At 48.8% G+C, this 27,200-nt stretch overlaps 1 protein-coding gene across 1 annotated transcript; it reads left to right on the plus strand.

The window, feature by feature from the left end:
- Window positions 1-5,919: 5,919 nt before the first annotated feature.
- LOC142588800 (uncharacterized) lies at window positions 5,920-20,405 on the plus strand. Its single transcript, XM_075700619.1, has 4 exons — window positions 5,920-6,547; window positions 11,053-11,208; window positions 13,860-14,074; window positions 17,547-20,405. Exons 1-4 carry the CDS (start codon window positions 5,920-5,922, stop codon window positions 19,623-19,625), a joined length of 3,078 nt encoding a protein of 1,025 aa, XP_075556734.1. The 3' UTR covers window positions 19,626-20,405.
- The last annotated feature ends 6,795 nt before the right edge of the window (window positions 20,406-27,200 follow it).

The following is a 27,200-nucleotide window of genomic DNA, read 5'->3' on the forward strand; positions in this document are numbered from 1 at the left end:
AATATTACGCACATGTCGCAGTACGCAGGGTCCCATTCGAGGAAAGTTCTCGATAACCGAAATAGTTTAGTGAGCGCGCGATAATTACTTACCGGTTTTCCCTCCGCTTATCGTTGGAGGCACCTGCTAGATGCGCTGACGTAAGCTCAACGAAGAGAATGATCCCACTTCCCTTCGCGTGGCCGCCTGCACTACAATCCAAGAAAATCGCGTAGCTTAATTATGCAAGCGCTTATTGGATATGTACATCAACAGGTCGAATTCGACACCGCTGGTGGAGTGGGGTTTTTAACTGTGTAAACCCACGGCTTAGTTATTCTCGGACCAGCTGCCACCTTGGCTAAATAAATGTGCAACGCGCGACCTGTGTGGCCCGCGAACTACTATCAGTGAACACGTAAAAAAAAATGGCAGTTCTGCCCAGTGGGCGAAGCCCTGACTGCGATGAAAAGGGTTTCGCCTTGCGCTTGAACTTCTCCGACGGTGTTCTAACTGTACGTCTACGCGGGTCCGAGAAACGCGCACGCGACCTACGCGGATGCGCAAACATTTCTGACACCCTTGAAAGCTATCAGACCTTGTGTAGGCTCTAGAACACTGCACGAGCCGTCTTTTCGGGCCCGGCCGGAGCCCCAAAGTGTCATGCCTTGGTCCACTCGAGTCCGGCCCGGTGATTTGGAACCTCGCCCGTATCCGGACCGGGTCCTGAATGTTCAGGCCCGGTCCGGCCCGACCCATTTGCCCTTGTACCCATACGAAGCTAGGTCGAGTTCTCGCTTATTGTGACGATACTTTTGTGTGATAAACGTGTGCTGGGGAAGTATTTAGCGGAATCAAAGTATCTTTGGTCGCGGGATCGAATCCCGGCCACGGCGGCCGCATTTCGATGGGGGCGAAATGCGAAAACACCCGTGTGCTTAGATTTAGGTGCACGTTAAAGAACCCCAGGTGGTCAAAATTTCCGGAGTCCTCCACTACGGCGTGCCTCATAATCAGAAAGTGGTTTTGGCACGTAAAACCCCAAATATTATTATTATTATCAAAGTATCTTTTCTTGTCCTGCGTCCCCTCTTCCTGGCTATTCTAATTTTGAGAGAAATACACATTTGATTGCTAGCCAAACGCACACTAATTATGCGATATGCAAATGCATGTGCAATGGCCGGCGAAGAAAATGTGGAGAAATCGGGGCTTGAAGCTGCCTCCTAAAGTGGCACAACTCGTGCTTACTCTTTAAAAATGACGATATATTAAAAGAAGTTGAATATTGTTTGCAAGAGGCAGATTTCCCTGCATCACCGCTAATTTTGCTACTAAACAAAGCAATTTCTTTATCACCACGCTCGCGCTTCAAAGTGCGTTGTGAATAACCGTACTAGACTCCCCAGCTGATTGTACGGCAACATACAGGGTGTTTCAGCGAACGATGTCAAACGTTTTAGAGGTTGTCTTTGGCGGTTAGCAGAATTCTAGTTCACGAGCTGGTATGCTCGAACAGGTGGACATTACTTGCACCAAAAGATTGAAATGCAGAATCGACTTATTAACAAAAATTCACTGTTTCTAACTAATTACCTTATGGCCCGTATTGCAATTTACAAATTCCAGTCATGGAGTTCGGAAGGCCGAAACACTTGGAACGAATACTCGGGATGGCACCAGTTTCGAGATATTAATTCTCGAATTTTGGGGAGAAATGCATTGGGCGTTCCAGTTGCTTATCAAAACGTCGTTTTATGCATTTAAGCACAAAAGTAACTGGAACGCCAACGCATTTGCCCGCAAAGTTCGGGAATTAGTATCTCGAAATTCGTGTCATCGGGAGGATTCGTTCCAAGTGGATTTGCCTTGCGAACTCCACGGCTGGAATTTGTAAATTGCGATATAGACCATGAGGTAATTAGTTAAAAACTACGCGAATTTTCGTTAATTAGCCGATTCTCCATTTCAATTTTATTTTGCAAGTAATGTGCGCCTCTTCGAGCAGACCAGCCCATGAACTAGAATTCTGCTAACCGCCAAAGGCAACCTTTAAAAACTTTTGTAGCGTTCGCTGAAACATCCGGTATAGCAAACGCATAGGTGAACGCTCCCGTACCTAGCGCTAGCCATTTTTCCTACTTTAGAGTATCATATGCACAGTGCACAGTTATAAAGCTCAAACTAATAAACGTGGCTCGACTGTAAATTTGAGTGCGCTCGTCTACTTTCTTTCGAAAATACCGTAATACACGGCCACTAGAAGCTTTTTTATTTAAGCAGAAATTTGTGAGCCGCATGGCTAACACTCATATGGATTCATATTGGGACATAACGTGTCATTTTTATTGCCTTATTGGGCTTCATTATAGTGCCGTCAACTTTCGAGTTGAGAATTTCTGCGTCCTTGTTTCGCAATATGAGCTCAGTTGGACTCTTTCTATTGGTGTCTGACCATGTAGGAGGGGGGGGGGGGCTAAGCATAATGCGTGTACACAGTAGGTAACATAGTTTTTTTTCTCTGGTCAGATTGGGATATGATGTGACTGTCTTTCCAAGTGATTTCGCAGGGAACCCACCTAGTGCTAGAGAAACATATACAAGGCCGTGACCACGAGGGTTTAGTTGCTTAAGGCGCGAAAAAAAAATTCGCCATGAGAGTAAAATTTTTTGCATTGTTTTCTTTCTTCCCATCTCTCTCCCCGATGTTGCCAAATTCTGCGGCATTCGCGTAGGCCTAAGGTGTTTGTCTAAGAGCGATGAACACGTGAAAGCAGGGGCGTGCGAATAGTGATTTTTGAGACCGAATCGAATACCAATCAGATAGTGCCAGATACGAATCGAATCGAGTACCGAAAAGTTTTGGAATGATGAACAGCCAATGTCACAATATAGAACGATGTTTACATCTTAGTATTCTTAAAGCATTTACATTTGCATCTACGAATGCTGAATTCGAATGAGTTATTCGAAAGTTTCGAATACTCCCACACGACTACTCCAAAGTCTAAATTTCATTAGTACGACTAATTGTGCGATGAACTACGGCAGAATATTGAACTCGCTTGAACAAATAGGGAAGAAAAATAATGGAAACCAGTACTGATTTGCACTACCCCTTAAGACACAAATGAATTAGTTGATTAATATTCTAGAATCTACTCGAGACCACTTTATTTCGATTCTCTGAGAACTTGTCTAAAATTTATTTCAGTCTTGTTTTTTCTATTAAAATCACTCATAAGGCCTGTGCCAAGCGTCATATCAATGACTGCTGCCGAAAATCTACATATTCTTGTGCGGTCACAAGATATCGTAAACGACTCTGCCTTTAGGCAAGTATTCTGGTCTGGAAAAATGCAACTAGTTGTACTCAAACTACTGTCAGTAATCCCTCTTGTGGCTGTAATACGAATTATGCTGTGTACAACTGAAAACAGCCTAGTAATATCTTTTTGGAAAAGGTCTCCCACCATTCGAATAGCTCCCAATCTCTTCAACGCCATTGGAATGCAAATATCTTTCGAACTCTTGGTCATTTCGGTCAGACTCTGTGCTGTCTTGCCACTCCCAACCAGCCTAATACGTTTGAACTTGTTTACAGGCGGGACCGATGTCAAAGTCACAGCGCTACCTTCGGTCAGCCTTCAGATCGTCCGTCTCTCGCCTGAGCACGATCACCTGTACGAATCCGTGGTCTTAATAACGTGGGAACAATGTTTACCAGGGTTTTTATTTATAGAAAATCACTCCTAGGCGGTTATCCCAGAAGATGGAGGAAGGTTCTTGACAGAGATAAGTGTCATCCACCTGAATGTAGCAGGAGGTTACAAAGGAAACCCATACGCGTTTCTCTCAAAGAAAGCTTCGTAGTTGAGGAAAAATTCTTCCTTGTCTGAGATTTTAACCCGGGACCAACGCCCTTCCGGGCCACTAGCTGTACCATCTGAGCTAACCAGGAGGCTAGCACATTGCAGCGCGATGGCGAATCAATCGACAACTCGAAGCCCTAGCTGGTACACTGAATATGACGAATCAGTTATGCAGAATGCCACGAGGTGGACGAAAGTTCGTGAAAGGAAAAATGATTATCCACTCGAATGTAGCAAAGCTGGAAGCATAATCATGATTGAATGACTACGGTAGGATTACAATACAATGACACAAAGATTGGCGTCCATGGAACGACGAAGGCTGTAGGACGACGACGGGACGATGACAATGGTAAGACGTTGCTGAAGTGATGACAGTGATAAAACGACAGCGACGGCTTGACAACTGTGTGACGATGACGGCGTGGTGACGACGGCTTGACTACAGTCGGATCACAAAACTAGAATGTCGACGATGCAGTGACCGCGACGGTATCACGACCCCGAACCTAGTGGCCCAGGCTATTAGAAGTCGTTGACCACTGGGTCGAAGTAGAAGGCTTGATAACAACAGCAGTACGAGAGTCAGATCCCGAAGCCGGAATGACAACTGTTGAACGACCGCCAGGGCACACTGTGGCATGCGACAACAAATGCTTGATGACTGTATGGCGACGATGGCGTGGTGAAGACGGCATGACGAGTGTCAGATGACAAAGCTGAAGTTACGACGACGCAACGATCATGGTGCCATCGTGACCACGAGCCCATACCTAGTGGTCCTAGCAGGTAGCAAAGTTGGGCCACTGGGTCGGCATGGGAGGACGGACGGACGGATAGGCGGATAGATGGATAGATAGACAGACAGACAATCACAAAACGGTCGAAGTTTCAGTTGATTCGAGCATACATTGCCTGTGTTGAAAGGACTAATGGCAGATAAACGCTGCCTGGCTAGGTCCGTCCATCCATACATTTGCTCAGAAGCAGTGAAAAAAATAATAATAAAAAGAACAATTGCCTTTTACATTAGAACATGATGAAAAATAGCTCAGATGAAGAAGTATAACATCGCGAACAGGCATCTTAAGTTATGTAACAGAATCACATAATAGTGCCACAGCAATGGCCTATCACAAGAACAAAAGCACACAAAAATGAAAAAAAAAATACATCCGGCAACAATAAGCAGTGCTAGATGACGCAAGCCCTATACAAAATGTAACATAACCATTTGTAACAATGTATAACCTATAGAGACCTATAACCTATCTAATATATAACCTTACGCAAAGTACAAAGATAATAGGACAATAAGAAACTATTTTTTAAGTTCAGAATCTTATTTAGGGCGCAGTACCAGAGAGTAAGTACATTTTAATAATTTTCTTTCAACTGAGTTTAGAACTACATTGTTCGATAGGTTCGTGGATGTAACTATGGTTGTGGAGAAGATTAGGTATTCGGTACAACAGTGTTTGATTTCCGTAAATGGTTCTGAATAATGGTGTTCTCAATCGCTCTTGTCGTATATCATAGGGAGAGAAAGAGAGAGAGAGAGAGAGAGAGAGAGAGAGAAGGGAAGAAGGCAGGGAGGTTAGTCTAGTTTGCTACATAGGGAGAATTAGTAGGGTGGCAATGAGCCATATAACTGGCCACGTCATTTACAATTTCCTGGCAAATATTTAAGGAGAGATTAAGATTATGAAGTTGGTTAGCGGTAATTGAAGCTTCTTAAAATATAGGCCAAGCATGCGTTAAAAGAAGCTTGAATAAAATAAATTATAAATAAAATAAATTAAATAATACAGATAAATTATTAAATGATAGTACTAAATACTAAATTGTATTATTAAAATAAATTAGAAGAAACCGTGTTAAAAGTAGGCAAAGAATGCTATTCGCAATGCTAAATAGCGTTCTCGTTTCTGCATCACTGATGAAGGAGACGAAGTCACGGCGTTTCTGGCGAAGCGCGTTCCGTCGCGCGTCCTCCGCGTGCATTAAGAAGAGGAAGCGAAGGGGAATCCATCGTGCCGATAAACTCGACGTACTCCGAGCAGCGACCATGTCCAAGAAGGCCTCTCGCCAAGGTCGCGTAAGAGGTCCGAAGAAGGACTCTCGGCGCGAGCATCCGCCGGCTGCCGCCAGCGACTTCGAGCTAGACGGCGCTGGTCACTCCAGCGACCGCGACTCGGACCAAGCTTCGCGAACGAGCAACCTTACCCGAACAGCGCAGCAGGTCGCCAAGCCGTCGCGACTGCGCCGAAGGCGGTCTAGCTCGCTTGTCGCTCCGCCCAAGCCTAACGAGTCGCCGTCCCAAGAACCGTCCTCGATCTCGCGGCGTCGCCAGGCTGGTCGGAAGCACCGCGGTACGTCGGCAGTCGTCTTTCCGCACTTACCCGACGACCAGGAACCCGAAATGGCACCGTTCGTAGCTGCTTCCGCTACTGATGCGGCTGCGACTGATCGCGTCCCCCAGCAGCCTGGCGAGCAGAGGCTGGGCGAAGGCCCAGTGAACCTCAGTGAAACGACGCCGAGTCAAGCGACGTCTGTGTCGACGACGTCGAAGGAAGAACCCGCCGAGTCGACTACGGATATGGCCGCGACTGTCGATGCTCCTGTCTCGTTCGGGTGGAGACCGCACTCCGGAGGCACCTACGGAAGACCGCTCCACGGAGGCCCGGTGCCAGGAGGTGAGCTTTAGGCCTAGAGAAAAAAGTTAGATACACGTACAATGGGAGCTTTCAGATGTGCAATAATTGCACGTGGGCTATCTGCACCGATTGGTAGGTGGGCCGCGGAGTGCAAGGACTTTACATCAGCGTGGCGAAAGCGGACCTTTTTCGATGTGTCGCTATAACGACGGCTAAGAGCACACGTGGATCCCGCGAGAGAATGAGGGTGCGGAAAGGACACCAAGGAAAGCTTCACTTGAACAAATTCCCGAGTAAGTAAGATCCGCATAATGTTCCCAAGTGCAGTTTTTATAATCGCAAAAGTCCCTTTCCCATCCGGAAAATCGAATGCGGTGATTTTAGACGTAAAGTACAAGTATTATGCGGGTCCCTTAAGCTGCGGGAATAGGTTTAAGCGAGGCGTTCTTTGATGTTTTAGAGGAAGGCTGTTCTTGCTTAGCGACGATTTACAAGCATGGAGGGGATTGTTATATCGTGCATATTATTCAGTACGACAGAAATGAAGACATTACTCATCCTCGGCGTTTATTCCATCTTCTTCCTCCCCCCCGGGCGGCTCCAAGCGCGCGCCTGCTCATGGCGCTGCGGTAGGCAGCGACGCCTTATATAACATATCCCCTCGTGAAAGAAAAAAAAAATTGTCCGTTACTTCCTGATGTAATCATGCAGCTTCTTTGGTGTCTTCTTGTTGCGGGCGCTTCTCCTCACGCGCTCTTCGCAACTTGGCAAATTACCTGAAGCTTTTTGCGTGCGCCCTGCAGCAGGTGGTTCAGGAATCAGGGGTGCCTTATCTGCGCTTGATGTGCCAGGTTGTGATGAATTGCTTACAGCCGCACTAGTTGAGTGATCGGATGCCGGTGACCAGGTCATGACAGCAGTGGTACCTAATTTCATTCTGCTGATAGCTTCAGGGTGAACGGCCGCTAATTTGGAAGCATTGCACACCCGCCCATCCTCCAATAGGTAAGAGGCGGGTCCGCGCTTTCCAATAATTTTCTTGGGCGCAGAAAACTGTGAAGATAACTTCCCATGAACTGCAGGTAATTTAACCCGCACGTAGTCACCCACGGCGAAGTTGGGTTCCTTGGCATCGCGTTTTTGATCGGTGTAGCGCTTCGACGTCAGTTGCTTGTTCTTGATGCGCTCTCTCAACTGCTGTAGTGCTTTTGAAGGGTCATCGGTGAAACATCTGTCAGGAAATCCCACAATGTCAAGTCTGGTGCGAGGTTGGCGTCCATGAAGAAGAATAGCGGGTGCAACACCAGTAGTCGCATGAGGCGTACAGCGATATGTTTGTAGGTAATCGAACATCGCTGTTCTTATCTCACGACGTTCTAACAGGGCTAATTGAATATAGGACTTTAATACCCTGTTAAATCTTTCCACTAAGCCGTTAGCTTGCGGGTAATACACAGAAGAGTAGTAATGGGCGATTCCGCGCTCTGTCAGAAAATCTTCAAAACTCGCTGAAGAAAATTGCGGTCCATGGTCGGATACGACACCACGTGGATATCCTTCTCTTGCGAAAAGTTCAAGTAGGAATTTGGTCACTGTAGACGTGGTCGCATCGCGTACGAAAGTCACCTCTGGCCACTTGCTGTGATAATCAATAAGCGTAATGGCAAATCGACAGTCAGCTGGAGCTTGCGTGAAAGGTCCCACAATGTCGATAGCAACTTTGTCCCAGGCTTTCTCGGGAAAAGTCACGGGTTGCATTGGTGCTGCAGATGTACGCGCTGATTTGTCACATGACTGGCAGGCTACACATGTGCGTACAAGTTCTTCAATGTGATTATCCATGCACGGCCACCAATATGACTCCCTAAGACGAGCTTTGGTACGACTAATTCCTGGGTGTGACTCATGAGCCATATCCATAAGACGGCGGGTCAAAGCGGAAGGCACGACAATCCTGTCACCCCGGCAAAGAATGTCGCTAACAACAGAGAGTTCAGATCGCACGTGAAAGTAAGGTAGCAGCTCTTTTGACAAGGATTTCTTGTCAGGCCAAGAAGTAGTGTGAAACTGCTTAACTTGAGAGATAGCCTGATCGGCGGCACTTGCTTCTTGAAGCTCTTGCATGGTAACTACTGGGGACAAGAGACATATAAATTCTTCTTCGGGTGCATCCTGGATGAAACTCTGTACGGGCAGCCGGGAGAGTGCGTCAGCCACGACATTTTCGCTACCCTTCCTGTATTCCATGGTGTAGTTGTAGCACAGCAACCGTGATGACCAGCGCGCAATCCTTAACGGACGGTGACCTGTGCCTTTCGTTGAGAGGAGCGTAACCAAAGCAGCGTGGTCTGTCCGCAAGGTGAAAGGTCGGCCCCACAGGTAAACGTGCCAGTGCTCGCAAGCCCAGACGCAGGCAAGGGCCTCACGTTCACCGACGGAGTACTTCCGTTCATGCGGTTGAAGAGTGCGTGAGGCGAACGCGACAGTTTGCAGTGATGTTCCGTTATCCTGCTGCAGTACAGCACCTAATCCGTATCCCGAGGCATCAGTTGTAACGTACACGGGTAACTCAGGATCAAAAAGGTGAAGAACTTCGCAAGATGTTATCAACGTTTTCAGCTGCTCCAAGCCGGTTTGGGCTGCCGCAGTCCAAGCGAAAGGCGCGTTTCCTCGAAGCAAAACACGCATTGGCTCCACAACATCAGAAAAATGCGGGATGAACTTGGAGTAGAAGCCTGCGAGGCCCAGCAGCGAGCGAAGTTCATTAATATTTGTAGGTGATGGTGCCTTGGTTATCGCCTCGATAGATGACATCAGTGGGAATAACCCCTTTGCGCTGACAACATGGCCCAGGAAAGTCAACTCAGTGACGTCAAAAACACATTTATAGTTGAGCCTGAGACCAGCGTCAGAGAGCCGTTTCAAAACAGTGCGCAAATTGACGAAGTGATCCTCTCTGGAGCGTCCGTACACGATTATGTCGTCAATGTAGAACAAGACGCATTTGCATCCTTGGAGAATCATGTGCATCATCTTCTGAAACGCTGACGGTGCCGATGCCAGTCCGAAGCACACCCTCTTAAAGCGAAATAGTCCGTCGTGCGTTATAAACGTCGTGAGATCACGACTCTCTGGACTTAGTGGTAACTGGTGGTATGCAGAAGCTAAATCTAGCTTGGAGAATCGCTGTGCACCAGCCAAGCTGTTCAAAAGTTCCTCAGTTTGTGGCAGGGGAAAACTGTCCACTACTATAGCTTTGTTTGGCTCTCGTAGGTCTACGCACATGCGAATCGAGCCATCCTTTTTTCTGGCTACGACAATTGGCGAGACCCACTCTGAAGAATCGACGCGCTCAATGATGTCCTGAGCTTCTAATTTTTGTAGTTCTGCCGAGACTTGCTCACGAATGACGAGTGGTAGTCGCCTCAGTTTGCTGGCCACTGGTTGCACAGATGCGCGAACTCTGACCTTGTGAGTGAAACCTTTGACAGTTCCTAGCTGCTTTTCAAACAAGTGCTCGAACTCGGAACGTAATTCAGGAGGGAGCACAGGAGTTTCTTGCGTCATTAGCAGACACCTGAGAGGTGACCCTTGAATCTTCATATCCAGAGCCGCGACGCCATCTAAACCAAGAATTGTTGTTCCTCCCGACACAACGTACAGAAGGACAGAAGCGCATCGGCCATGAAATGAAACTGGAGCAATGAAACATCCTTTTATAGGAATGGCCGACTTAGAATAATCGAGCAGCTGGACGGAGGTTGATGTCAGAGGAAATACAGTATCGAAATGACGTCGGTAAAGTTCTTCGGCTAGGATTGAAACCGATGATCCAGTGTCAATCAGGAACGATACGGAAATTCCTGCAATTTCCAACACTGCATAAATGCCCTTCTTACGGCTCCAGATGTGACAAACACTTATGTGATCGTCCGTGTCAGCTGTATCTGCGTCGCCTTCTGTGACATGCTGAATTTTCTTGTCAGACTTTCCGGAAGACTTGCACACCTTTTCCAGATGGCCAGTCTTTCCACATCTGCGGCACTTATGTGTCTTAGCTTTGCAGTGAGGGCTATTCGCCAGATGGCCCAAATAGCCACAACGATAACATTCTTGCTCTTTCAGAGCTCGACGACTTTCAGTTGGCGTCTTATAGCACGTGCACGTGCCACAGTGCTTTTCTCGCATATTTGACGTGTTTGTGTTTTCAACGTGATGCACTTGTGCTTCATGTCGTGCAAATTCTGTCGCTTCTCTAGTCGCCTGATCATGCTGTCTCGCAATGGTAAGGGCCCGAGAAAGCGTAAGAGACTCTTCCAGTAAAAGACGTTCACGCAAGTATTCGCTATTAGTTTTTTCTATAAGCTGGTCGCGCATCATGTCGTCCGCCAAGTCACCGAAGTTGCAAGCTCCTACGAGACCTCGTAGCGCGGTGACGTAATCGAGCGCAGTCTCACCTGGGGCTTGTGCACGCCGACGGAAACGGTGACGCGCTGCGGTGACATTGACAGAGCTCTTGTAGTGACTTTCAAGTGTCGCAACAGCGCAGTCAAACTCATCTGGGGCAGGAGTCGTCAACGTCCCTCCGGTGGCGCTCGAAGCCAAAAAGCGCGGATCGTCCTCTGACGTGAGGGTCTGGAAGATGCGTTGTCCTTCCAAGCCCAGGCAGTTGAGCAGAATCGCCTTCCGACGCAAGGCAGGTAGGTCGGAGGCGCCCGACGCCACCATGTAGTTCTTGAACGCTTGAATCCATTGCTCCCATGGGATGACTGGGTCTCCAGGTGAGGACAGGAACGGGGGTGGCGGATGTAGCCCCGAAATACTCATCGTAGAGGATGATATGCAGCAAACGACGGCACAGATGAAGGGGAAGCCGGTAGCACATGGGTTGTTAAATCCTCGTCGCCAATTATGTTATATCGTGCATATTATTCAGTACGACAGAAATGAAGACATTACTCATCCTCGGCGTTTATTCCATCTTCTTCCTCCCCCCCCGGGCGGCTCCAAGCGCGCGCCTGCTCATGGCGCTGCGGTAGGCAGCGACGCCTACCGCAGCGTTCCCAAGTGCAGTTTTTATAATCGCAAAAGTCCCTTTCCCATCCGGAAAATCGAATGCGGTGATTTTAGACGTAAAGTACGAGTATTATGCGGGTCCCTTAAGCTGCGGGAATAGGTTTAAGCGAGGCGTTCTTTGATGTTTTCGAGGAAGGCTGTTCTTGCTTAGCGACGATTTACAAGCATGGAGGGGATGACAAAGTTCGGCAAGTTTTCACGGAATGGGGCCGATCTCGAAGACAGCGCAGTCTGAAAATGGGGACCGATGTGTCACTCGGCATGTGCTGAATGAATCTTCTTGACGCCAACTTGGGTACACTGGGTAACACAGCAACAAGAAACAACTCCTAAAGGTCGGCATTCACGTAAATTACGTAAATGTCAGCTGGTGTCGACACCACTTACATTTTTTTTTCCGATCGTAAGCTGACGCGGTTCCATTACACTGTATATATACGGTCTCATCACTGTGCGTGGAGACCACAAGGCGTCGCGTTTACGAGCAAGCGCACACTGGCGTTCCAAGCCGTTCTGTGTTGTGCGTGCCTGAACTGGGTTCGAGGGCCTCGAATTTGGCAGCTTGTGGTTGGCGCATCATAGCCTCAGTTGCTTTTGCGCCATGAAACCCTATACATAACTCATAACGAATCTGGCAGCTTTGAGGCCTTTAGGTAGCATACGTGGGTTTATTGGCCGGTTGCCCTCAGCCAAAGGGTTCACGTACTACGTGACGCCTGTGGTAGATAGGGTGGTCTACATCCACTGTCATGGCCGTGAGTGGTGACGCTGGCTAACACTCCCAGGCTGCCAGACAGGATGGGAAAACGGCGCCGGGGTAAATCAGTTGATAAAAGCATCGCACGCGTAATGGAAACACGTGGGTACGTATTCCACCTGTAGTCGTTTTTTTATCTTTGATTTCCATTTATAACATCTTAAATTTAATTTGGAACTATAAATAATTTCCCTCATGGTATCATTCGTGTCATTGTTTATCGGCTTACTATTTGACTATACATATAAACAGAATCGGGAAAACACTTCAATCAGCCAAGAGCAGGCTTGCTTCAGGAAAGGATATTATACAATCGATTACATGCATGTGATCAGTCAGGTAATTGAGAAATCTGCGGTGTATAATCAACCTCTTTATATGGCTGTCATAGATTATGAAGAGTGGAAATACCAGCAGTTAGGAGACATTGTGTGATCAAGGATTAGAGTAGGCATACGTGAATATATTAATAAATACCTACAAAGATTCCGCAGCTACTTTGGTTCTCCCTAATAAAAGTCGAAAATTACCTGTCTAGAAAATCGTCAGGCAAGGAGACACAGTATTTCCAATGCTATTCACTGGATGCTTAGAAGAAGTATTTAACCTATTAGACTAGGATGATTTAGGAGTGAGGGTCAACGGCGAATATCTGAACAACCTTGGGTTTTGCGGATGACATTGTCCTGTCCAACAACACTGGGGATCAATTACAACAAATGATTGAGGGCTTTACCCGAGAGAGTTTGAGCGGGGTTGAATATTAATATGCAGAAGATAAAGATAAGGAACAATAGCTGGGCAAGGGTACAATAGTTTTGGATAGCCAGTCAGTCTCTATAGAGTCTATGAACGAGTACGTTTACCTAGCTCAACTACTCACAGGGGACCCTGTTCATGAGAAGGAAATTTACAGAAGAATAAAAATGGGTTCGAGCGCATACGGCAGACATTGTCAGATCCAGAGTGGAAGCTTACCGTTATCATTGAGAAGAAAGGTGTACAGTCAATGCATTCTACCGGTGGGGCACATGGGGCCGAAACTTGGGGACTGACCAACAAGCTCGAAAACAAGTTAAGGACTGCGCAAAGAAATATGGGACGGAAAATGTTATGCCCAACGTTACAGGACAGGAAGAGAGTGGCATGAACGACAGCCACGGGGATAGCCAATATTCTAGTTGACATAACGAAAAAAAAAAACGAAATTGATTCGGCCACGTAATGCGCAGGGCAGATAACCTATGGACCATTAGAGTTCCAGAATGGGTGCCAAGGGAAGGGAAGCGCATTCGAGGACCACAGAAAATTAGTTCTATTGATGAAATTAGGAAAGTTGCGGTTGCAAGTTGGAATCCGCTAGCGCAAGAAAGGGGCAATTGGAGTTCGCTACGGGAGAGACCTTAATCCTGCAGTGGACGCAAAAATGGGTTGCTGCTGCTGCTGCTGCTGCTGATGATGATGATATATGTAAGAGAAGCTGGTTATATTATCCTAACTATGACCTGCTCCGTGCAGCTCCTGACAGCGGTGGTATTCTCGCCATACCGGTACGGAGCTCAAGTGCACCTGCGCCGTCCACCTCGAAGGAACCAGCAGGTACCGCGGAGGCGTCAGCGAGGACGGTCTCCGCACAGGCTCCACGCTCCGCGTGGAGCCGTGCCACCCTGGGGTTCACTTTAGCACGTGGCAGTCACGAGATCGACGCTGGCCCAAGAAGGCTTTCAGAGCGGGTGCGTTTATGTGGACCGATCACGTGCACGCGAACGTGTGTGGTGCCACCGGTCTGCGGTACTGGATACCACGCCACTGCTGTCGTGTTTTCCGTGACAATAGTTCTATTCCGATGTGAGAACGATGCTGCCCCTGTTAAGCGCGTGCTGACAACCGATTTGTGCGGTAGTAAATGTTCCCGTCTTTACACCTGCCTTGCGTTTCGAGAGCCAGAGCACTTCCAGTTGAAGTGTTTTTAATTGCTCTGTTTATGTCCAGTCACAGTTCAAGTACTGCGTTACGGTGTCCCAGAACCATTTTAATTGGACATATACATATGACAGAAGTATCTTTTTACCTGCAAGGGAACTTGACAGCACACTCTGTGAAGCGCATAGCGAAGTACCTTGATGTATCGGTTGTTCGACATGTTAAAAAAAATCATGCGCACCTGTCGAAGTGATTCCAATCTTACGCCCACTCCCCAAAATAATTAGGGGACTGCAGCTTTATCCTTATAGTGTCTTTAAAAGCGTCGACTATTTAGCGGGGACCTGTGCGAGTCGAGCGATAGGAGTCTCAAAACAATTGTAGATGCAACAAATGTCGCAGTTCAGCTCGAAAGGCGAGCCGTTGAAAGCGATATCAGAGTGTTTGTCTGTTACACAAAGTAAGGGGTCGTACTCTTGTGGACAGCGTGCGCTGCGATAACCATTTCATTAACTAAATAACCAAGCGCGGTTCACGCGCGCAAGGACACGCATGAACAGAGTTTGTTCGATGGTCGCGAGCACTCGCGACCATCGCAAGTTCTCGATAATAATGTTGACACTCACTCACTCACTCACTCACTCACTCACTCACTCACTCACTCACTCACTCACTCACTCACTCACTCACTCACTCACTCACTCACTCACTCACTCACTCACTCACTCACTCACTCACTCACTCACTCACTCACTCACTCACTCACTCGAAAGGAGCACTTATCTGCGCTCGTGTCGTGTATCTTTCTCGTCCCTTGTTTTTCGCGCTCTCCTTCGTCAGTACGTGTATATTTCGTGGCTTTGGCTTCAAACAACCTTCTGATTTCTCGTTTTATTATGACTATTGTGAATTCACTGTAGCTACGTGGTAACGATTAGCTCCACTTACCCTGTAATTGCTGGGACCGTGCTGCTCTGAGAAAATTACGAATAAAAATAACGCTTTGAAGGTAAACAAAAATGATTTAACAGATCTAAAGTATTCGTCTATGCTCTGGCTGTCACTGCGCTATACGTCTAGTGCACCACCTATAGAAGGCGCAACTGATGGCCACCTAGCGGCGGCTTTCGAAAGTAGGCTCGGGAGCAGTAGCAGACGACAACCCTTTGCAGCAAAGATGGCTGACGTTCGAAGCTGCGATTTCTTCTATATTCGGGTGCCGGGCTCCTTCTATTGAGGTGACAGCCGCAGCAAAGGCACGGGGATCTATGAGAGTGGACACGCGCGTGATGTTACTGAAATTTGGGACAACACAGTCTGCACGCGCCTGTCAGGCGTGTCCCTAAAGCGGAGCCTGTGTCACGTAACCGTTTCATTTTGTTGAAGGAGGCCATGTCTCGATCGTTTTCTTTTTAAATTCCACTCTTGCCACATTACTGCTTCTGTACCTCAATAATCCGCACGCGTAGTTGGTGCAGACCTATATTTCAAACGACTACGCGCGGCGCCATGCCGCCACACACTGTAGTGACCTTGGCACCGATGAATTCACTTGTCATCGCCGAATAACCGTCGTGATGATCCCCTCGTGAAGAGCTACTGCGAAATTGATTACGGAAACGCGTTCTGTCACTCCCACCCATGAGGCCTCGCGCGAATGATTAAACCGTGTCGCCGGCGACTTATAATTCGTACACTAATATGAATAGTGAAGAGACATATCCACGCTTTGTTAGTTGTACAGTAAGTTACTGAAAAGATGGTGCTCCATTTTCTGATGGTTCTACTAGGTAGCAGATTGCATGGCGTGAATACAAATAAAACGCCGCAGTATCGCCCGAAAGGCGGAGCGTTGAATGCGGTAGCAAAGTAGTGGACAACTGCACGAAGTATGAGGATGGCGGTTTTCTCGTCTGTGTAAACTTGTAAACATAGACATACTAAACTCGTGGACAAATTCTGTGACTATGAAGGGAAAGCTACGGGCGCGTGGCTGCAGCACAAGTGTTACCGCGCCAAGTAGTCCGGCAGCGTTTGGCAATGTTTTTGGTTGCTCCGAACAGACGCCGAATCGATGCAACTTTCACGTGCAACTGTTTCGCGTTTCCCTAGACGCGGAATGAAAAAAAACCGCGAAATAAGTAAACCTCTATGCTCAGTGGTGTGTTCTGTATTATTTATCTGTTGCTAAAAAGGTGTTTGTTTCGTCTTCCCCGGTCTAAACTAACGTGCGTTAAAACGCGTGACTCTTTTCAGGAGCGCTTTCACTTGTGCGCGCTTTGCCCCCGTCGCTTCCCCTTCATAGCTACAGGAAGTTGTCCGCGAGCATAGCTAAATTAACAGGCACCGTGTCACGCGTGCACAAACCAACATGAGCACATATCACTCGATGATCGCGGAAACTCGCTGTCGAAACGCTGCAGTGAGGAAACGCGGCAGAAGCAGCGAGCGAATTGACCTTCGTGTAGCCGCTCGCATCAACGCGAACTGCGCCTTGAAAACACAGCGCAGGGCGGACTCTGTACCCGTCGCAGACGGCTTTCAAGATAAGGTGGCCGCGTGGAGTAGAACGCCCCCCCCCCCCCTCACTAGCCTCTCCCCAAATCCTTACGCGCGACGAAAGGCGACGCGCTCCCTTCCCGCATTTCGCCGTTGCGTGCACGAGATCGAGCGGTGATCGCCGGCTCACCCCCGCACGCTTTCACTCGCACATACAGCATACGGCGCGCGGCGACGATTTTATCCTGCGTCGACTTTATACGGAACATCACAGCGACGCCAACGCCGATGGCAGAAATGCGCCTGAAGTGTTTACATAATTGCTGCAAAAAATTCTGCTTTTCGGAAATACCTAAATGTCGCTGGTTGAAGCAATGGCCAGGTCATAGTAACGATATGTTTGATAAACTTGTTTAGCGTAAGGAAGAAGAGTTGACCTAACAAAGCTATCTAAGAACGAGGAACGACAATTTAGTATATCTTGTGAAGGGCTAAGAAATAGATGATCTCTTCAGAAATATCTATTTAAGAAAGAGGAAACATAAGAATGTTGTTTGCATTACGAAATGACATTGCTACATTGAATTACCCGTGACCGTCATAAAATGTCCCATTCCACGCCGCGTTTGACGATAACAGCTAAGCTCTGCAAAGCGATATTATTGGTTTTCGGTGTCCCCAGGTAAAGAATTCTTTGCCGCTTATAGATTGCTGCCTTATCGGGAAAATATTGACTTGAATCTGATAACTCTTCGATCATCTTTTCACCCGCTGCGGCGCCAGGAGCCACGGCTCGAAGACCTGCTGGAGGTGCCGCCTGAGACTGGGAAACAGGGTGCCGTCCAGCCGTGGACAAACAGAATCCTTCTATCGGTCGCGGCGCTCGTGGTGGTCATTCTGACCTTGATGCTGATCGCTCTCTACCGAGTGCGCAAAGTAAACGGCGAGGAACATGACTTGTGCAGCACACTGGACTGTATCGAGCACGTCCGAGCGCTCAACATCGACACCGGACGCAGCCCATCGCCTTGCGAAGATTTCGCTGGCTTCATCTGCCCCGGCTGGACGGACACCTATCGTCACGTCAATGGCTCCGTAAACGAGCAAGCCGTTCTCCATTGGATCGCGACCATCGAAAAGTTGAGCCTCAGCGACTTCGACCGGCAGGCCGTGATCAACAGACCCCTCAGCATGATGGGAAAGTGTATTACCATGGCCACCGACGGAGACAACGCCATGAGGATGATGATAGCCTTCGTAAGCGAACGCAGCTTCGCCTGGCCCACGCAAAACGACACGGAGAGAATCGTAGACTACGGCCGAGCCTTGAAGGTGATCCTGGAACTGTCCGTCGTCTGGGCACTGCCTCTGTGGTTTCGTGTCCGCTTGCTCCCGGCGGCGGCTTCGGCGCCTCTTCAGCGAGATCGGGCAATCATCCTGAGTCCGTCGACGCCGTCGCTACTCTGGCACTTTATCCATCAGGCGATATCCAAATACGAAGACGGTTATTCCATCTATACGGACTTCTTCATGAACACGCTATTCGAGCTCAGACCTTTGTCTGAGTCCTTCGCGATCTTCTTGAAGAATAGAAGCGCCGCCGTACAGGCACAAGTCTTTCGTGAGCTAACGGCCGCGATCAACGCTCCCAACTCCCATCCCAGGCTCGTGGAAATTAGAACCCTGCCGAAGCTGGTGAGGGAATTGAACGCGAACGACTGGGTAAGAGCGCTTCGATCCGTGTACGGCGTCGGGGCGAACATCACCGCCAGTGACCTTGTCTTGGCTACGAACGATGGTCTCATCAAAGCCACGCGCGCCATTTTCTCCTCGTACACGGCGCAAGACATCTTCTTTCACACGATCTGGTGGTTCGTGCAGTCCGTTGGCGCCACGGTAAGCAATAAGCTGCTTGTCTCTATAAAGAATATTCCGGAAGGTGCGTACTTTGGGCGACTTCTTTGCTTCGACCAGGTGGACACGACCTACAACGCCCTTCTTGCGTCCATCAACAAAGCCATGCTGTCGACGAGCGAGCGGTTCGCCATCACCAGCCGGCTGGACAAGATCCGGTCAGTCGCCGTCGAGAAACTGCGCGCGTACTCCAAGCTCAGCGCCGAGACGAGGCAAGCGCTCGCTGAAGTCGTCGAAAGTATGTCCACTGTCATCTGGCCCAAGGACGACTTTGGAAGACCGGGCGGCTTCGAGCAGTACTACGGCGAACCGTACCGATTGGGAGAGGGTGGCTTCTACGGCGAGTGGGAATGGAGCCGCTGGCAGATGTACAACCGGAGCGCCATAGCGGCCGGCGGAGAGTACTACGTGGCCGCTTCGGAAGTCTTCTCGGTTGCGGCGCGGAAGCTGACCACGTACAATCCCGTGCGGAACGTGATTTCCATCGCTGTCGCCGCCCTTCATCCGCCGTTTTACTACCGCGATGCGACGAGCGCAGTGTTCTACGCTGGCCTCGGGTTTCTCTACGCGGAAGGAATCTTCAGGGCTGTCAACACTATGGCGCACCTCTTAAACGGGAGCGGCTCAATGAATCCGACGGACTCTGCGGCGATGACGTGGGCGTTCCAGAACGCCCCGTGTTGTGCAAACAGCACCGAAGCCTGGATAACGTTTCCACATCTATCCGCGCTCGATGTCGCCTACACGGCGTACACCCGGTTCAGAGACGAGGCCTCGGACCTCCGCCTGAAAGGGCTGTCCATATATAGCCCCGCACAAGTATTTTTCGCCACCTTCTGCCACTGCACTTGCTGGACGAACGCCTTCAAGAAAAAGTACTCCATGGTGTGCTACAGTGCGGCGAAAAATTTTGATCCGTTCGCGCAGGCGTTTTCCTGTCCCGCCTGATCTGTCTCGGCCGACAGAACTTGCGCGTACGAGCGTAGACGGAGACTCGATTGACGTGCGTGGACCTCCTCGTGGAGAGCCGTTTGCAAGAGGCGGGAACTGTAAAGTGAGACACTGCGCACGAAATGCTTACTGACAGACTTACGCTCTTTTACTGTTTGCTTTAGTCACGTTGCGTCTTGTCAGTGTTTAGTACTGCTTTTCTTGATTTCTCTTGTTTTGCCTTTGTTTCGAACTTCCACTTTGTTTCCGCCAGCACCCTTATGGTAGCCAAGCTGGGGCTCTTGCTTCGATGTAACTTAAATCGAGTGCGTAACCTCGTTTTGTATTTAAGCATTATTCTCCAACCGCCGAGATTAGCCTTTTGTAGAAGCGCGCTCTGATTTACTGCAGCGTACGGTTCGCACTTGTCTGAAGTTCAGTGAGATGTACCTCGGCCTTAGCAGCAGCAATACCGTTAAGGGTCCTGGATTGGCTTTTGTGGAAGGCCAACTATTTTCTTTTGTTTTAATTATATAGTTTACGGCTTTCAGATTATAGGATATTTAGTCCGAGAGCGCTATATTACCATGGCTTTTTGTATTCTATGTTGGGGAGATGCCTTGTTGCAAAGCACTTGTAGCAGCAAAGCCTTCCGGAATAGCGCATGACTGCATGGCCGCCGATGAACTTCCTCGCCAAGTGTTTTCTTGTGTCTATTTATAGTTCATCTGAAGTGTTATAAATAGTTCAGACCATTACGAGTACTAAACAATGGTCATTTCAAAGTGGTCATTTCGAAGCGGGCATGAGCAAAGATAACGTTGGTGCAGTCGGTTCGGTTTGTTTGCCCCAAGTGTTTACTGCTTCGGAATATGTTTATTATAGTTACTTCGGCACACGTCGAAAGCTTAGTATTTGCGTGCTGTTTATGCTGTTATTAGATGCATCTACTCAGATCACCGTGTGTCCGTTAGTGTATATAGCTAGTTGTTGGTTCATGCCGCACTAATGCGCAATAACGCCCGCTGCGTCACAGAGGAGCACTGAGCTAACCCCTTTCAGGTGCTGGGTGGGTTTAATACTCGGCTACTGCGTGCCAAAACCGCGATATGATTATAAGGAACGCCATAGTGAGGGACTCCCGCTGAATTTTGGCCATCTAGGGTTTGGTACCGTGAACCCAACGCATGGTACACGGGCGTTTCACAGCAAAGATGTTCGTGTTGACCCTGTGCCGTCGTCGTCTGAGTTCGCTAAAACTATCATCATCAGCAATGGCTGGAGCGTCGTCGTCTTCTTCCACAGCTGGCTCCGTTGCTGCTCGTCAATCCAGCGAAGAATTTCACTTCTGTCGTCGGCAATTTCCAATTCGCGAATTCCCCTCTTCTTGCTCGTTTGCTCGTTTCGCCTAACCACCCGATTCGTGACCAGTACTTGATTGTAGGTATGCGCAAACATATTGAGCGTAACAACAGCAACAATGGGAGAATACAGAAGAGGAATGTCGCTTGTAGGTTTGCGTCGAAGCAAGGAGAGAGAGCTTGGACTTGCGGAGGGGTAGCTCGCATTGCACAATCGCATCGCAACGTCCGTTTCGGTTACCAGTAAACTAAATATTGTCCAAGACTTTAAAATACCACAGTTGTTGACAGTATAAAGTACGACACGAGCGGTGTCCCAGCTAGTGTTTACGAGAACCTAAAGTTACTAGTGCTGTCAACGCCTAAAAATTCGGTTAGCTAACATTAATTGGCAAAAAGTAACCGTATAAACACACAATTTTGGCACATTCCACGCTCTGAGGGACGCTCGGTGGACACGAAGCTTCTCGACGGCTTCTATCCCACATTCAACACTGACACGTAGGGACATCACTAGGGAAAAGGCGAGGGGGGGGGGGGAGGGGTTGGTTGAGGTAGGGGGCGTAGTGATGCCGAGCCGAGCTCTTACCCTCTCTTTCCCCACACGGCACACGCCACTACCCCGCCCGAAGCCGGAGGCTTGAAGTGTCCTGGCAATTAAAGGCATGCTATGGCAGCCCAGTCGTTGATCGTCGTGCCACTCTCTGTCCATTGGGAGTGGCGCAGTGCGCGCAGGCTTGGAGCACGTATTTGACATAGATATGGAGTTCATGTCGATTCCAGCAAATCTGTAGTGTCCGAGCATGTATGTGTCCGAGCATTTGTGTGGCCACTCAAATAAGGTGTCGGTTTCACCCAAACATTCCAGCCAACTGACATTCCTGCGCTCTGTAGAAAGGAGCGTGCGATTTAAATTTCTAAACCTGTAATCCTTCTTTTCTCCTGTAGATATTGCAGTTTCTTACATCGTTAAGGACTTCACCTTCCACCCTTTCTTTTTCCACGTTTCTGATTTCTCGTTTAACTGTACTGTGCAGGGATTCTCTAGTGTCATGTATATTATTTAATTCTGCACTAAGTGCCATTTTATAACATATATTGTTTATATTTTCAATAAGCACTAGTCCCAATTACATTTAATCTTTATTAAGTTAATGTTTCTACTTTACAAATGTTTACGCACGCCTGTTTGAAACTTTGTTCCCCCTCTCAAACGTGAAAATAGGTCCTACGAAAGTAGATAACGATGTTTCAATCTTTTGGAATGTGCACGGCAAAAATTTCGATTAATAATTTAATCAATGAAAACCCCTGCATAAAAAGCGATAAATCGATTAAAGGCTAAAATGATGAATGATTAATAGGTAATCGAATAAAAGAAATTGATCGACCGTCCCTAAGCTGTCTTTCAGTTTCCGCGTAAAAGATTTATGCTTTCTCGTGTGTTCGAATAACAGCTCCCCAGGCTATTATGTCTGCATCTATAGTGTGTAAGTCGCACTTTACGCATTTTTCTCATGCAATTTCATTTTAAACGTTCATTTAGTTCAGTAATTAAGGCGCTCGCGCCTGGCGGTGGGTCTAGAAGGAATGAGGATGCACGCTGCACTTCCGCACACGTGCACCCGCCGTGGTTGCTCAGTGGCTATACTCGCATACGGTGTTGGGCAACTGAGCACGAGGTAGCGGGATCGAATCCCGGCCACGGCGGCCGCATTTCGATGGGGGAGAAAACACCCGTGTGCTTAGATTTAGGTGCACGTTAAAGAACCCCAGGTGGTCGAAATGGCACGCCGTAGTGGAGGAGGAGTCCTCCACTACGGCGTGCCTCATAATCAGAAAGTAATATTGGCACGTAAAACCCCATAATTTTCTTTCCGCACGCGTGCATGCGCGCGCGACGTAGGTCGCTTGTGGCGGTGGTGCTTGTGTGACGTCTTCTATCGTCGGTTGTGATTGTCTCGCGTGGGCAACAGCTTTGCTGCGCGTTCGCTTTCACCAGGTGGAATGGGGAACCAGCGCTGGCCCGGAGGCGCTACGACAGTTTTCGTGCGTAACCGAAATATGCTGACGCCGTCCGGTAGGGAGGCTACGAAGATGGCACGACATGTTTAACGATAAAAGACGCGCGCCTGTATCAAAGTTTGCTATAGCCCTGTGCGCCTAGCCAAGTTCTGTCCATGGCCATGCGCGTTGCGTTGAGCGCATGCGCTGCTACGTTCTAGCTCGTCGGTTCCTCGTCATGTTATAGGAGCCGCGAGAAGTGTGTCTCAAGACGATCGGCGAATTTGCTGACACGAAAAAATCACTGCGTGTGCTATACTGGAAAACTGTCTACCGCTCGCTAGGCTGGGTGTTACGGCTCTGCTGATGGCACGTGAACCTACAGCGCTGGTTGCCCATGGAGGCGGACTTTATTTTTTTTTCAGCAGCCGTGCGCATCCCATTGCGCTTCAAGTGTGCTGCCTTGAAACATGTATATGCGGAGGAAGCTTCTGGGCGCCTGGCGCCCGACCTTAGCATTCCCAAGGCGTCACTCGCGCTCACCGCCACTTTCGTCAAGAAGCCCTTGCGCAGGCGCGCACGGTGTGACTTATGCACGCACTTCTTTAAGGTTGTTCATGTTAGCCGCAGCACACCTTGAACTGCTGTGATTACGAAAGCGAAACTTTCTTTAGATACTCTACCGGGCTTGCTCAGCGGTGGTTGTCTTGCACATCTTGAACACACCGCACACAACATATGCAAAAAAAAGTCAGCAACATCCTAAAGCATGAACCCGTTAACCACGCGAAGCAACTCGCTCACATGAAAGTTTTTACGGGCAATCTTATTGCACAAATAGGAAATGATGTTCTGACGAGAACCTAGACAGAGATACCTAGACAGACCACCGAAGGGGTGGTGGTGATAGTGGTAAAATGCTTATTTTCTTCGAGTATGCCATCGGACGGCATTCAAGTATGCCATTCAAGTATGCCAAGTATGCCGAGGGAACGCGTGCGAGTATGAGCCGCTGTCGTCGGCTCATACTCGCACGCGCTCCCTCGCACATACAGCGTACGGCACATGGCGACGATGTTATCGCCCTAGGTCTTTATGCGGAACATCACGGCGACGGCAACGCAGACGGCAAAAAGTGCGCCTGTAGCGCCCGTGTAAGTGCTATCGCAATAAAATTTGCGTAGGTCTGACGATGTATCGGAACCATGGGAACTCGAAATTTTCATGGCACTTGCGCGGGCGTTGTTGCCTGATGTTTTTGTTACAAAGCGCTGGCACTCTATTCCGAACTTACGCTTCTACGGCGGCTCAACCTCGCACGTGTCAGATGGGAAAGCAGTGAGGAAACACGCCCTCTTCCGTCGCGCGCAAGGCACCGGGTGGAGGGAGGGGGTTTCTAATCCGGCCGCTGCTGCGTATGGCGCAGCCGCGCGTGTCCTATTATGAAAGCGAACTGCGATGGGGTCAGAGCGCACCGAGTGGTGATAGCTTCGTGTGCGCTGTTTTCATCGCTTAGTTCGCGTTGAAGCGAGAGGCAGCACGAAGGTCGGTTCGCTCGCTGGTGCTGCCGCGCTTCCTCACTCCAGCGTCCCGACAGCGAGTTTCCGCGGTCATCGAGCGAAGCCTGTTTCACATGATGCGAGTTTTCCGGGGCCGACACTGTACCAGGAAGAACGTGCGCTTGAAGAACTATAGATTGGCTGACGTTTCGAAGCTGATCTATAAAACAACACCGACCTTAAGTAGTTCAAACTAAGCCTGCTACGGCAAAGAAGCCTCAACGAAAAAGAGGAAACAAAAAGAGGACAAGAAAGAAGAAGGCCTTCAAGATCGGCGCCTGCAAATGCATGAGTACGCACATGCGGTATATCGCTGGTGTTCCGTACTCGTTAATGCCGCTTTATACTCGAGCAGCGCCATTTAAACGGCCCCTCGATTCCGCACGTCGCACTTTCGCGATTCGCGTGCGACGCGAAACAAAACGTAATCGAGCCGCTCTGGAAGCGTCGGGAACGTGCGGTCGTGCCGGAGAAATGTCGACAAAGTCGCCATAACTATCCCCCTACTCATCCTTAGCTTAATAGGGCAGATGCCACTGTCTGGCGGCAACTTCAGACCAATTCCTTTCCTTGCCTCCACATGCTATATATCTTTCATCCCACCCTGTACCTTTCCTATTGTCCCCACTGTGGGGCCAAACCCACGGTGTATCACTCCATATGGGAATGCCCTAACCCTACAGGTGTTCCTCCTATACCCAACCCTGCCCTTTCCTCTTGGGAGTCTGCGCTGCTCAGCACAAGCCAGCACAAGCCAGCAGGAACAGCAACGGCTGATCCAGCGGGCTCGCACAGTCGCGCGTGGCAATGGAGCCCTGGACTGAGGGCCCCACTCATCGAGGAAATTTTCTACTTGCTTTGCGAAATAAATGTTTGTTCTCTCTCTCTCTCTCTCGCTCCTTCGTTGGCTGCTGCGCCTGAGGCGCTAAACGCGCACACACTCGCGCTCGCCTGTTTTTTTCTTTACCGTACAGCCCTTCTGGCGAGTGCTTCCTTTATTGTTCTTTTTTTCTTTTACCGCCCGTATCACGAGCGCGACTATTCAGATCACGACCTTGCTCTCAGCAACCGTGCGTCGCGCTTAGCGCGCAGATCACTTTTGCCAGAGCGCCGATGGGGAACGGAGATGCAGGCATCGAGAGGCCTGGCGCGGTTACAAATATCGCGTCGCCGTAGAAGTGAGAGAGAGAAGAAAGATAGCGTTTCTAAACTGTCCTTTAAGTGTTAGCTCTGCACAAAGGTTAGATAATCAAACCTCTTTTTTCCCCCGACTCTTTCAAAACAGCAGCACCCTGCGACCGTTCTTACGAACACCGCAAATCGACGTTCGCAGTCGCCAGGTCCGTTCTCCCCTGAACACCCAAGTTTAATATTGCGCCCCCCCCCCCACCCCTCTGGCGCAAGCATAAAACTTACGATATCACGCTCGAAGATCGGGGCTCGTGTAATTATGCTCGTTTATAGAACTGCCGGTACCTTTCTTTCAGCCGCATTACGCGAAGGGAGGCATTCGAAGGTCAGCGATTGGCCTAGTTTTGTTATGAAATCACGCTTATTGGCCAGGTTATTGCTGTGGCTACGACAAGTCAGCGCCTGGCCGCGAAAAACATGAGCAGAGTTTAACGAGCGTAGCAGAAAAAAAAAACTAATAAAGAAGAGCAAAAAACATAAAATGATCCCAGGGGTCGCATTCCCAGAGGTTTTCATCGTAAGAGCTGTCTGCCATTCATTCGCCGGTGGCCTTCGCGATAGTAAAATGTCCGACATCTCGATTGTTCGGCGTCTTCTCTCAGGATACGTTTTAGAGTTGGAATTTTTAGTGAACGCTGTCATAGGGGACTAATGAACTAAGGTTTTCGTTTGTGAATCTTGTCTGTTCTGTTAGCCGCTCGCATTCGCTATAGTATGTCGGGCATCACGAGTGGCTGGCGGTTTCTCTTACGAGCAGTTTTGGCGTTAGAACGTCTTGCGAATGTGGGCCCCATCGGGCTTTCACCAAACAGCACTTTCGCTTGAGCTGTTCGTAGGGGCACATGCCGGCGATTAGCGATAACGGGGATATTATTGCAGTTGGAATGTTCGAAAAGGGCAATTTTGAAACGGAATCGAACACAAATATTAGAGGAAAATGATGATCAGATATCGAATCGAATAATTTCATGATCACATCGCTATGCTCTCCTATACTTCACTATTTCAGTTAGTCATTTCATGACTAAATGAAGAGAACTATAGAAACTTGTGGAAGGTGGGTTGTGTAATTGAATGAGGCTTTTTTTTTTATAGTAGTTGATACAAGCAGGCAATGCCGTTCACAGCTGGACACGCAGTCAACTTAGGTGCTTGTAAATGAGAAACCACTGCTTTAAGTTTTCTGTAGCACAAGGGCAATGACGATAATCAAACGAGCCAACAGATCGTCACCAGAAGCACGTATAGAGTTCTGTGTTCTTCGAAAGAGAGGGCTGTGATACTAATTTAAAGGGTGAATATGTCGCTCCCGCGTGTAGGTGGCGTGTTTCCGCGTGTACATGACGTGTTTCCGGCTCCCGAATTGGCTTCCGCCGCATTCAATGAGCAAGAGCATAGCCTTTAAAGTCCCCATTTAACATGCATAGGGCGCCACCCAATGAGGCGCCGACTTCGACAACACCTGCTGTCAGAGCACC

Source organism: Dermacentor variabilis, chromosome 7, assembly GCF_050947875.1.
Source record: "Dermacentor variabilis isolate Ectoservices chromosome 7, ASM5094787v1, whole genome shotgun sequence".
Classification (NCBI taxonomy): Eukaryota; Metazoa; Arthropoda; class Arachnida; order Ixodida; family Ixodidae; genus Dermacentor; species Dermacentor variabilis.